Genomic DNA, 13,625 nt, shown 5'->3' on the forward strand with positions numbered 1-13,625 from the left:
TCTCAACCTGCTTTTTCTAAGTTGCTAATCTTTGTTGTTGTTATTATTATTATTTTATTTTTAGAAGGAAAAAGGTAAATTTGGGAGGAATCTAAAAATGGGTTATGATAGGGATGATGGAGGATAAGTAATGCCGACCAAGGTTGTCAAAAATACTTTTTTAATATGACATGGAAAATACAACGTAAATTCATATCGTAAAATTAGATTGTAAAATCATAAAATTATAAGTAATTGTTTTAACTAATTATATAGACAATTTCAACCAAATTATAAATTAAAATATAACATAATTAAGATAAAAGTAAAATAAATAATACAAAAATTCAAATATCTTAAAATATATAATTCAAATAAAAGTTTATATATAATTTAACTTAAAAATCCCTAAACAATAATAATGAGATAATGTAGATGAATAGTTAAATAATGATATTTCTTAAAGATTATAAGCAATTAACTCTCTATTTCTCTCTCTCTCTCTCTATGTGTGTATATATATATATATATTTTTTTTCCATTAAATAATAAAATTTTACAACTCTTTAAAAAATGAAAAATGTAGAATAAAAATAATATTTTAGAAAAACAAACACATAATTCGGAACATTAAATATTTTGCAACATCAGGAGAATAAAAGAAGCATGAAGAGAAATTAAGAGGAAGAAAAAAAAAAAAGGTATAAAAACAAATGAAATAGGTGGCCCCCGAAGGATTATAAAGCAAAGCTGAAGAATCAGCACAGACCCTCTGGTCACACTGTCAGAGGGGCAGAATGTTTTATTGGGATTAGAAAGCATCAAAAGAAACAGCTGGCAAGCAATCAAGCAAGCAAGCAAATCAAAGAGAGCAGGTCTCTATAGCATCAAAACTCGTAAAATCGGTGTCAACTGTAAACTCGCGATTTTGACATCCTTGCCCCCAACCCAATTTCGTTCAATTTACGCTCCGAGAATAGCGCGTATCAGTGCTCTCAAAATCATAAAAATACAGTAACCCCCTTACCAAACCCTAACAGCAACAACAAAAACTCTCATTTCACGTTCATAACCGGCACCACCAAACAAACACCGTTTATCTTCGAAATTACCGTTTCACCCTCCATGCAGTGAAGCAAAGCGCTAACCCTCTCCAAACCTCCACAGTCTGACCTTCAGCATGTCAGGAGATAGCCGGGAATCGCCTCCGGTTACCGGAGGAGGAAACGGAGTGGTGTTACAGGATAAAAAAACAGCTCCAGTGATGGTGCCGAGTCAGAGGCTGAGATTACACCCTAACAAGGATCATACGCCAGAGAGCTATGAAGATCTACAACTGGACTTCAGTCCTTCGGTTTTTAGGTCGCTGGAGAAATACTTGCCGCCTAATATGCTTAGTGATAGCAGAGAAGAGAAAGTGAAGTTCATGAGAGATATTCTATTGAAGTATTTGCCTCATGGAGAGCGAACCAGAGTAATGTTCGAATTAACACAGCTTCAAGTAGTTTGATTTTCTGATTTTATTCTTTTTTGAAAATCCTGTTTGATTTCTCTTTCCTTGGGAAGATAAAGGAAAGTGAAACTGCATTGCTAGGGTTTTGCTTTCTCTTCATTTCAATTTTCAATTTTCTAACGGGCATATGGCTTTGGAAAATGACTATAATGCCCTTAGATTCCAGAGGAAGAAACTTTTGTAATTTCTGAGACTAATTTTCACTCTGGAATTACAGAGATTACGTATAGAAGATTAAATTTGTCTTGTAAGTAAAAAAACCTCCAAATTAGGAATACTGATAACATGATGGGATCAAGTAATGAATCAATCAAATCCCAATTCCAAACTGTTTGAGTTTCAGTTCAGAAAGAAAAATTAGTTGGGTTTGGCTGCATTTTCATTCTATTCTGTTTGGGGCTGAACTTTGAGTCGTTTTGTTGCTAAATTATCTTTTACCAATTCAACATAGTCAATGCTGCTGAATGTGCTCTTGTTGTGCATTTCAAATCAGTTCATGTCACCCTTCTTTTACTTTTTTTGTTCACCTTTGCTATTATTCTTGGCATGCTAAAGTGGCAATGGAAGTTTTTCATTTTTTTCTCCTGCAATTAGCTCAAAGCCTGTACCCTCTGGATGCTCCTCTGTGTTTCAAAATAAACCAGGGAAACATATATAAAGCCAACCTAAGAAATGTAGACATGTTCTGCATATGATTTCTATCAGATTTTGGAAAATTTCAAAATACTCCTAGTTACTGGAACTAAGGAAAATTTGTTAGGTTCAAACATTGGCTGAGCAGTAACTGAAAGTAACCTAATAATAGGACTCTATACTTATTTTAAAAAATAATGCTGATACTTGGGATTAGTGTTTATAATTCCAGAATTCCTTGGGGATTGGGATGAGTGTTTGAGAATATCTTTTACTCCAAGGCTGGGAAGGGTTCCTCTCTTCTGGGGCATTGATGTGGGAAGATTGCATTATGCATTTTTATGGCTTGATATTTCTGGTTGTGGTCCACTGTAGTTATATTTTATAAAGATGAGGTAAATAACTGCTTATGAAATACCAGATAACTTTTTTTTTCTTATTCTGATGTCTTTATCAGGCACAGAAACATAGAGAATACAGGCAGAAGATAATATCACATTATAAGGTATGAGACATGATAGCACTTGTTTACCTTTTCATACTCTACTAGTGTGGAGGTGGAGGACTGTAGGATTTTAAGTTTGTTTTCCCCTGTTTCTCCTCACTGAAGTTATGTGCTCATTGGCTGGAGGCAGAGCTGCAAGAAGTTTTTAAATGGTCATCATGTGGTATACCCCTTTTATAACTTGCCGCGTTGTCCATCTCCTTTCTAGGAAAATAAGAGAAGCCTTTCTTATGAAAATTGAGATTTCTGCTTACTCAAATTAGCCCTCTCTGCCATGTAGAATGCTACTGGTTATCGGCAATACCGATTCTTGTGATTCTTTTCTTTTTAATAACTGATATGAATTGTTTTGCGACTATCTCTTGACAATTTGTAGTTTGCTTGTTATGAAGATTATATAACATAGGGAAAAAGGCATTTTTCAGAGCATTCATCTCTTGAAAGTGGTCAAAGAGCGAGAAAATGCTGAGAGTGAGAGGTTAGGTCTATCTGAAGATGGTAGTGAGGTGAATAGACTGAGATATTTTGTATTGTATATACAATCTTTTTGTTCTCTGTCTAAGATGCAAATTCTGAGCCTTTTGAAGAAATGAAGTTGGGGACCTAGGAGTTGATTTTTATGTTTATACTTCATGAATGCTGCCATCAAGTAAAACTCTGTCTGCCTTATATCCTCTGTCATATTTGTGCAGCCTTTGAAAAGAGAGTTATACTCAATGCACCCTGTAACTTTCTTTGTCCCGTCCTTTATGAAAGCAATCAATGATAACACAGAAGAAAGCCTTAGAAGCATCATATCAGAAGCCTCTCCTGGCGTGCTCACATTTGAGATGCTTCAGCCACGCTTTTGCGAATTACTAGTAGCAGAGGTGAATAGCACAGCATGTAATTGCACACTTGAAATCCCCCCCCCCCCCCCCCCCCCCCGCCAAAAAAAAAAAAAGGGAAGAAAAATGCCTTGTTTGCCATCTACTCTCTTGCATTCTCTTATTTAATGTGATTTTCCAGGTTGAAAATTTTGAGGCATGGGTTAATGATACAAAATTTCGAGTCATGCGACCAAATACGATGAACAAATATGGAGCTGTTCTTGATGATTTTGGCCTTGAAACAATGCTTGACAAGCTTATGGATGGTTTTATCCGTCCTATATCTAAAGGTGATGCGTATGTTCTGATACCAGATAAGCTGCATCATATGTTTTCTGGAAGTTTAATCTTTTTCTGTATTCTAATTCGTCAAAATAACAGATTATATGATCATTTTCCCTGCCTCCGTCTCTTGTGCAGTTTTTTTTCGTGAAGTTGGTGGGGCAACTTTGGATTCTCATCATGGTTTTGTTGTTGAATATGGCAAAGATTGGGATGTTGACTTAGGTGTGTGCCTTATTCGCTGTATTCCTTTGTCAACTAATATTTGTGAAGGTTTTCTATTGCTTTCTTTTTAGATTTTTTTTTGCACGATGCATCACCAATTGGTTTGTGGCTTGTAGGTTAGTCAAACATTTTCTGACAATTGTGACTCTAAACATGCTTGACTGTGGGCTGTAGTGTAGCTATATTAGTTGCAATCTGTATTCTACTACGTGGTCTAGTCAGAATCTGTTCTTGAATCTGCGAATGTGTTTGCATCAATAGGTGTACCATGTATGCCTGTATATTTTTTTTTATTAATAATGTGCTTGTATTGTCTTCATCTAGTCCATCTGTGAACCATGCTGTGGTCATTCGTGGCCATTTGGTTTGTGTTGTAAAGGTGCTTATATCTTAGCTGATGCATTTGCACTTGTGTGTTAGACATTGGTTGGCATAAAGATTGTCATACCACTCTCCTTGTTGGTGTTGAATAATTTAGAAAGTGATTGTATTTTGTTGTTTAATTTTCTTAAGTCCACCAACCATGAAGTTTACGACTGTCACCAGCCTGGTAAATTAGGTGTTTGAGTTTTCTTAAGTTCACTTTTTCTGTATTCTTTTATTCATAGCTTCACGTAGATAGATATATCCTTCTTGTCAAAGTCTCTATATTAACTTCATTGATGAGTAATTATACACGCAGACACACACAAAGAAAGGAAAAATTAGAAAAGACAACATAGATGCACTTGTATTTGATTGCACAACCTGTCAAACTCTGTATAATTTTATATTTGTAGGCTTTCACGTGGATGACTCTGAAGTAACTTTGAATGTTTGCTTGGGCAAGCAATTTTCTGGAGGAGAATTGTTTTTCCGGGGCACACGATGTGATAAACATGTAAATACTGGAAGTCAGCCAGAGGTATGCTAGTCTTTAATGTGGAATACTGTTTTAAGTGGGTTGGCACAATACAAAGCTAAGACTTGAACATATCTATCTTTAGAAGGAAAACTTTCCTTAGATTTATGCTTGCAACCAGACAGCCATTGGATTCTGTTTTTAATTCTCCATGTTTGTACGCTGTTCCTTCTAAATACTTTTGTTTGTTTGCATGTATAAGTTGTCAATCATAAGACTATTCCTTAATCAGCAGATTGTTGAAAGATTTGCAGCTGTTCCAGATTGTAGCTCTTGTCATTCATGCCTATCATCATCATCATCATCATCATCATCATTATGACTTCTCTACATCAAGACTTTGATTTCTAATCAGGATGAGAAAAGTAGATACTATCAGTTTGGTACACAGCATGTCAAATTGGTTGATGTCACTTTTGAATGATATATGATGTCATATTTCTCAGTTACACCGAAGAGTTTTTTTATTATGTTTAATCTTTCGAATTTGTATGCTAGCCAACTTGAAAGACCTAGGATAGAGTCAGCTGAGATTGCTGAACAGGGTTTTCCCATTTTGAATTTATTTTTCCCTCGCCCCCTCCAATTTTTATTCTTGTTGGGTGGGGGGATAATTTTGAATCTTTATGCACCCGGAAACTCTCTATTGCAATTTGTCAGGAAGATGGAAAAAGATGTGCCTTCCATTTTATCTAACTTCTTTTCATCTGGAAAATTGAAAACTAGATTTGTGGACACTTCTATTTCACTTGATCATTTAGAATCATTTGGCATGCAGATGGCTAAGCTAATTAAATTGCTAACATGCACTTGAATTTTGAAATTAGAATGTGTCATCTGGTATTTATATTCTGATCCCTTAAAAACCAGTATTTGCCTTTCTATTATTCACGACCAGGCTAGATGGTTTCTTAGTGCAGAATTTGTGCAATTCTGTATTGTTAATAGCTCTAATTTTTCTTCGGAGTTCTATATTTTTCTGTATTTTTTATGGAGCATTTTCATTGGAAGCAGGAAATTTTTTATTATTCTCATGTTCCTGGTGGAGCTGTGCTTCATCTTGGTCGTCATAGGCATGGTGTTAGGGCCACAACATCTGGTCATAGGATCAATTTACTCCTGTGGTGCAGAAGGTATTTCCTTTTTTTGCATGTAAATCTTATATCGCATGACATCAGGAAAAAAAATAACTTGGTTACACTTCAATATGAGAGATTGAAGGAGTAATAGGCTTCTCACATTGAACTTTACTTTTACTTGCAATCATAAGGCATTTTATATCCTCAAAATGCACTGTGTTGTCTCTATACAGTTCGGTCTTCAGAGAGATCAGGAAATATCAAAAAGATTTCTCGAGTTGGTGTGGAGAGTGCACACGAGAAAAGAAGGGAAGGCAGCGAGCATTCATCGCTGCCACTAAATCGGTAATTTTAGTCTTGAAATTATTTCATTTCTGCAATTTCTATGTTCAATTCCAGAGCTCAGGGAGGTTATAAAAATATGTAATCCATGCATAACAGCTAAAATACTTTTCCTTGGACATAACATAAGAGGGAATAGCATCAATTTGACTATGACATTTCTAATCCCGGGGCCTCTAAAGAAATAGGCATTATCCATTCAAGAGGTGACTTGTTTTTTCGGAAGTTACTTAGGGTATTTTGGTCCTCTGGTGATGAAAATCACCATAGCAACTAGAAGAGACTCTCAAAACCGAGAAAGGTTTTTGTTTTTCAATTTGCCATATGTGCACATCCATTTGTCCGTGATGCTAGACTTAAGTATTGGATTGATGCTTATACGAGTTGATCTTTTATAGGAGTTACTCAGGCAGGATGGTGAGTCCGTAGCGTGAGCTGTTCATTCAGTTGTAATTGTAGACTTGTGTAGCTCCAGATCTCTATGCACCGCCGTTGGTAAATCTTTTGAAGTTCAGTTTTGTGCTCCAGCTTACCATGACATGGTGGAACCTTGAATGTCCAAATTATGTGAACTGCATGAGATGAACCTGCTTGTAGCAGATTACAGTATATGCCTGCACATTTTGTAAAAAGATTTAGGACTGATCTGATGTTAGTAATCGTAAATTAACAGTTCGTAGCACCATATTTAGGGGTAGTCTTGGTATTTGGAACCACAGTTAGCAATGCCAATAATTCTGTAACTTGATCATTTACAAAATGTTTAATAAAACTGAGCATTTTCTCTGAGCTATTGGTTTGTAGCGAAAGCAATTGCATGGTATTTGGTTAGCAGAATGGGTTTTTCTTTTTTCAATTTGATTGGGTAATTTTAATTCTTTTAGCATTGTAAATCCCCCCAAAAACTCGACTGAAAAGTTAAAATTTGGAAGGGGCATGTAAAGGAGGAAAATTAAAATTTCTTTTGAGAAACAATTTATCATAATTTTTTTTAGAGCAATAAGGATACTTTTCATTAACAATATCATTAAATATTTTTCAATTTAAAAAATAAAATAAAAATCCAAATCTATTTATTTTCACTACATAAAATATTTTCATTATAGATAAAAAAAATAAAATAAAAATCCAAGCAAATTGTAAAACTACCAGCATCAGAGTTGCCATCCCTGTTTGGCTATGCGTTTGTGGTGGCTTTTTTATGTAACTGTGATTTTATCTTATTTGGTTACAAAACATAACATAATTTTCATGCGGGGCCCCCATCATAAAATGCATTCAAAACTCAGTTTTGTAGAAGTTATTTCTACATGCTTTTCGCAATGTTATGTTTCTACTTAGTTTATTTTTGTAGACAGGAGGCCTTAAGAAAGAGCGAAGGAGAAATGCAAAAACAGAGGAAAAAAAGAAGGATCACCGTCCATCAGTGGAGAGCAGCTCCCTTTCACCACTAGACTCCGTCGTCCCCCCTGCCGCGCTACTCTTTCCCTTCTCCTTCTCCTTTGTCTGTCTTCTGCATTCTCCACTATTTTGCAATGTGAATAGTGAAGAGTGACCAGCCTCTGGCTTTTCCACCGTCCTTCAGTCCATCACCGCCGCGCTACTCTTCCCCTTTCCCTTCTCCTTCTCTTTTGTTTGGGCTGCTCTCCACTGTTCTGCAAAGTGAATAGTGGAGAGTGACCAGCCTCTAGCGTTTCCACTGTCCCTCAATCCATTACTGTCGCACTGCTCTTCCCCTTCCCCTTCCCCTTTGTTTGGGCTGCTCTCCACTGTTCTACAAAGTGAACAGTGGAGAGTGTCTCTACTATTCATGGCTGGACTTGGTTTGACCCAAACCTAAATGTGTTGGACCGGTCCGACTCAGTAAAATAAAAAAAATCCAAAAAACAATTCTCAGATATTGTGTTTTATTAAAAAAACTAGTGTTTAACATTAATCAATGACACTACATAATTACATTAAAAGAAGATCGCATGATGACGTAGCATTTGCAAAATTTGATTGCAATCCTAATTTTGTTCTGATGATATTTTACCTAATGTTGCATGTTCAGGAAGCCATAGAAACTGTGGTCCTTGTCATATGGATTTCGTATGTGATGGAATTACATATAATTTAATGGAACAATAAAAAATATTTTATATAAAATATTGTTTATTTCATAATATAATAGCAGTAATTAAGTTTACAATATTAAAATTAAAAACCATCAATATTAATATATATCATTTTTAGTTATTTTATAACCTCAATTTTAAAAACATTCTTAATTAAACACATTAAACAACTTTTGTTCAACCTCAATTTTAACCACAGTTTTAACTAAACATATATTTTAACAAATCAACCTCAACTAAAAGTACCATTTATAAAATAACTTTTTTCAAACCACAACCACAAAAGTTATCACAATACCAAACACACTAACATGGTAGCAAAGTACAACATTCTTGTTATGGTTTACCAGATATTCCAGTTTTACTCCTCTGATTTCTATAAAAACATCCTTTTCGTTTCTCAATGAGCCACACATTCTAATTTTTTATCAACTTAACTTATTAACTAATATAATAATTTTTTTTTCCTATGAATGCAAAGTTTCAGATAAAAACTCGTTTACTTTTTTTTTTTACTTTCTTTCTTTTACAAGCTTTATTTACTTGCTTTCTTTCAATTCCAACATCTTTTACTTTCTCTTCTTCTACACTCATTTTCTTTTATGCATAGTAGTAGATAGAAAAAATATATTTTTTAAAGATTTGGGTCTGGTATTCACAATTTCATTTGATTTTGTGAGGTTGATTTTTTTTTCTAGATTCGAGGTCTAGTATCCACAATTTCATTTTATTTTGTGAGGTTGTTACATGTCTCCATCTATAATTAAGTTTTTAGCTATAGTTTCTCATTGTTAAAAGAAAAAAGTAAACTTGTTACTGTTGCACCAAATGAACAAATTAGCATGCTAGATGTGATAAATTCAATATTTGTTTCATTTACTAGTAAATATGCCACCAAAGAAGAATACAAGTAAACTTGTTGCTGCTGCACTTGATGAACAATTAATACAAGCAATAGAGAGGACCTGATTTCTTGGTCGTGAAGAACCTAATATTCCTTCATCACCTCTTACGGATCAACCAGTGTCAAACGTGACACAAGAAGGATCTTTATTATGTAACTCACTTGTATAATATAGAACTGCATATTTATATAACCATATTGTCCCTATTTAATCACTCACATTTTTATTTCCTCTAACCATGTAATCACCACAAACATAAACCAATCGAAAGCTAAATCAGTGACACACGAAAGCCAAGAGCATCAACCCCTCTGCTGATCTTCGTCAGGCCCCCTCGGCCTTGAGCTCGGTATTCATTGATCACAGCAACAACAAAACATTTAGGTATATCTATTCCTCAAGCATAACCATACGCATATCCCTTCTACGAGTTAGATGGCAGTATAAGGTGGTCATAACCAGCAGCTATAACAAGTGCCAGCTAGATAATCATAATTGTTTTTTAAGGAGTGTCTTTCTTCCACATTTAAATCTCTCTAATGTTGATATGAGGGTCATTCAGACAAAGATGGAGAACACAACAAACATGACTTGCCACAATAATATCGTAGTAGTCAATTGAACTATATATAGGCCATATATGATCAAAATGAATCAAATCCCAAATGAACTACGACAAAGTATATTTAGAGTTCTATGGACTTATACACCTAGAGGGCAAGTCCTAGAAGATTCTATAACAATAAGTACTCCACTAAGAGTGGTTGAAACTACTATGCCTTATGCAATGGGATGAATGCCAATGTATCAGAAAAAGTAATAACAACCTAACTTAGCCGTGATAGCCCCCCCTAATACACTAATTACCTTGTAAACATATAATCTTATAGGCCCTATGACCCTATTATCATGTGCAAAAACTTATTACTAGGCAATTTAACTATAAACCCTAGAATCTTGAAAATATAATAAATAGAAAATAAGTAAATAAACATTACAATGAGTTTAAATACATGATCAATAAGTAAGAAAAAGTAGACCTTTGTTTTAAAATGTATGAAAATTTATCCAGAATGGTAAAGAATTTCATAAGAGAAAATACTAATAAATATGATGTGTAATGTAGAGGATGATCTTTATAAATAAATGTAAAGGCATTGTTAACGTCGACGAAAATGGTAATGGGTTTTGATGGATAAAAAAATAAGGAAAAATACGAAAAATTATCCAAAGGAATTAGCATGGTAAAAAGAAAATGGTCTCAAGGACTTAGTAAAATAACTGATATAATTTAAGCAATAATTGAACAAGATAATCTAGATTTTGACGTAAGATTACCTATTGATTAGTTTTATGCTATCGTGTATAACTTTCAATCTGACTGTTGGATTGAGCTGAAATCTTACGAAGAGTCTTCTGAAACATTGTTCTAAAAGACCTTACAATAAGGTCAAAATCCAGGTATGTTATCTAAAAATAATAATACATAAAAGCATTATAACAAGCAAAATGTTTAAGAAGCAAAATTGCTCCCCTTGTATTGTAGTTGGATTGATGAGCAAAAATAGCTAAAAGATTCTCTTCTTCATTTCTTCTCTAAATTTCTTTAGAAAATCCTTATAAATTGGATAAATGAACTACACAACCCGATTTATCTTGCAATTAACAACAACTTGCGAACCAATCTTTTGTTTGCTTCGTAAAAAGAACTTGGGAGTATGGAATTGGAATTATCAATGAGTTTTTGATAAAATAAAATAGTATTTATAGAATCCACCACTTGTTGTCCTGCCAGTTTCTAAAAGGCTAATGACATTTTTTTTAATTGTAAGATAAGTTGTTATGGGTTGTGTCTTGGAACATTATAATTCTAAGGGAAAATGACATGTCGTTTATTACTTTATCTCGAAGTTTTCTAATTGCAAGTCTCGATATACCTTTCTAGAAAAGATCTATTATGGTTTGGTATGGAGTGCATGAATACTTAGGTAGAACATACTTTATTATACAAATTGATTGATATCCAAAATAGATCTAAATGAGTATATCTTTAAAAAGCCTAAATTTTCTAACAAAATTGTATGGTGGCAAGTCATGTTGGTAGAATATTATATTATTTATATGACTAAAAAGTCAGTGAAAGATAGTGCCATAACAAATCATTTGGTAGACAATACAATTTATGACAACGAGCCCTTATGATTCAGATTTCTAGATGAAGACATTGTGGTGGTATAAAATGAAGAAGAACTAAGTGAAGATATATGGACACATATAATACTTTGATGAAGTAGTAAATGTTTGTGGTAATGATGTAGGAGCAGTGCTTATTTCACCAACTGATGAGCAATATTTTATGGTGATTAGGTTACAATTTAAATGCACCAATAACATAACAAAATATAAACCATGTATCCATAGGCTTGAGACTACTTTGGAAAGAAAAGTTGAAAGGCTTGATGTGAAAGAATAAGGATGAGAAAGTAAATTTATAGTATAAGTACTATTAAGATGGGAGAAATACTATACAATAAAGGATTTAATGGGATGCTACTAAGATGTTTAGATGAAAAGGAGGTGAAAAAAGTCATGACAAAAATGCATGAAATCATATGTGCCACACACAACAATAGGAACATGCTGACATGAAAAATGCAAATAAGTGGATACTTTTGGACCATAATGGAGAACAATTGCAATAATTATGAGTGAAAATGTCTAGTTTTTGTTGATAAGATATATGAAATGTTAGTTTCTCTCCATAATATGACAATACCTTGGTCATTTGTAATGTGAGGATTGGATGGGATTGGCCCAATAAATCTAAGGGTAAGAAATGAATATTGATTCATTTTGGTAGGAATTTACTATTTTACAAAATGAACTAAAATGGCTTCCAACACTTATGTCACTCAAAAATGGTTCAGAGATTTATTGAGAAAGACATAATTTGTCAATACAATTTGCTAGAATTAATAGTGATAAAAAATTCTTAAAACTTTAATGGAAATATTATTCAGTAAAATGGAAGATAAAACATCTTAACTCCTTATCTTATCAACCTAAAATGAACAAAGTTGTAAAAGAGACAAATAAAAATATAAATAAAATTTTACAAAAAAAGGTTGCAAGAACTACTATAAGAATATATAAAAGTGCAACCCCTTACTCTTTAGTTATGTAATGAAGGTGATGATACCTCTCAAAGTGGAGATACCTTATCTAAGAGTACTAAACAAATCAGAGCTAAAAGAGTCTGAATGGGCTAAGGTTTTGTATCAATTGTTGAACCTGATTAATGAGAAGATTAGCCGTGATTTGTCATGGGTAATTGTATTAGAAAAGAGTAGCTAGACTTATGATAAAAAGGTATTGAAAAAGATTTTGTGAATTCCTGAAAAATATATATCAAAGTAAATGAGTGCCTAATTATTGAGGTCCTTGCATAGTAAATAAAGAATTTTTAGGAGGAGCCCTTATTTTATCAGATATAGATGGAGTAGTTTTGTCAAAACCTTTGAATTTAGATGTTGTGAAGAAATATTATGCTTTAAGTTGTATTTTGTTTTTCCAACACATTAAAAATAAAATTTGGCAAGATTCTAATCAAAGTGTTATTTAGTCATGTTCATCCTTTTCCCTTGACTCAACCATTTATATTTTCAAAAAAATAAATCATATTTTTTTGGTCCACTATATAATCAATATTGATATTAATTGCAAAAATTCAATAAAAAAGAACAAAAAAAAAACAAAGGGATACATTTTATTTCTAAAATTAATAAACAACATGGATACAAAAAACAATTATGGACTTGAGGACAAAATAAATGTTTAACAATGAAAGAAGTCATGTCAAGGTATCAAAAGGATTTATGTCAAAGGATTGAATTGTAGAATGATACATAGTCAAGAAACAAGAGTTAGATGGTTTGATAAAAATATATAGAATTGTGTAAGGTAACCTTGGGGGCAATTTTAGGCATAAATGAAGCCTTCATAGATAGGAGATAAAGACCATGACAAAAAAGCTCAAAACTAGAACATCTACTTAGAAATCAAACTTAAGCAACTAAGTGAGCCTGATATCATGATAAAAAGATATGTTGATAAAGTTAAGAGTATAAGGTGACATAGGGAAGTTCATACATTTCATGAAAAGTTGTTTTAATTTTGAGGTTGGTTACCTTTTATTTTTATTTTTGTAGATCTTAAGACGATCCTTTTATTTTTCATTTGTATGGGTCCTAAATTGATCAGTTCTTTTTTATTTTC

At 33.3% G+C, this 13,625-nt stretch overlaps 1 protein-coding gene across 2 annotated transcripts; it reads left to right on the forward strand.

The window, feature by feature from the left end:
• The first annotated feature begins 752 nt into the window (after window positions 1–752).
• Window positions 753–7,117, forward strand: LOC133678694 (2-oxoglutarate and iron-dependent oxygenase domain-containing protein CP2-like). 2 transcript variants are annotated; one of them, XM_062101144.1, is made up of 9 exons: window positions 753–1,453; window positions 2,583–2,630; window positions 3,323–3,499; window positions 3,639–3,789; window positions 3,920–4,006; window positions 4,786–4,910; window positions 5,922–6,040; window positions 6,220–6,331; window positions 6,738–7,117. In XM_062101144.1, the coding sequence occupies exons 1-9, from the start codon at window positions 1,160–1,162 to the stop codon at window positions 6,747–6,749; spliced, it is 1,125 nt and encodes a 374-aa protein (XP_061957128.1). In that variant the 5' UTR covers window positions 753–1,159; the 3' UTR covers window positions 6,750–7,117. The 2 variants fall into 2 exon arrangements, with proteins under 2 accessions (XP_061957128.1, XP_061957127.1); XM_062101143.1 differs by having other exon boundaries at window positions 755–1,453; window positions 6,727–7,117.
• Window positions 7,118–13,625: the final 6,508 nt, after the last annotated feature.

Source organism: Populus nigra, chromosome 18, assembly GCF_951802175.1.
Source record: "Populus nigra chromosome 18, ddPopNigr1.1, whole genome shotgun sequence".
NCBI classification, from domain to species: Eukaryota; Viridiplantae; Streptophyta; class Magnoliopsida; order Malpighiales; family Salicaceae; genus Populus; species Populus nigra.

Coding starts and splice junctions, on each gene's coding strand:
- LOC133678694 (XM_062101143.1), top strand. CDS start 1,160: ATGTCAGGAGATAGCCGGGAATCGCCTCCGGTTACCGGAGGAGGAAAC. Junction 2,631..3,322: donor AGATAATATCACATTATAAG/GTATGAGACATG, acceptor ATATTTGTGCAG/CCTTTGAAAAGAGAGTTATA. Junction 4,007..4,785: donor AGATTGGGATGTTGACTTAG/GTGTGTGCCTTA, acceptor TTATATTTGTAG/GCTTTCACGTGGATGACTCT.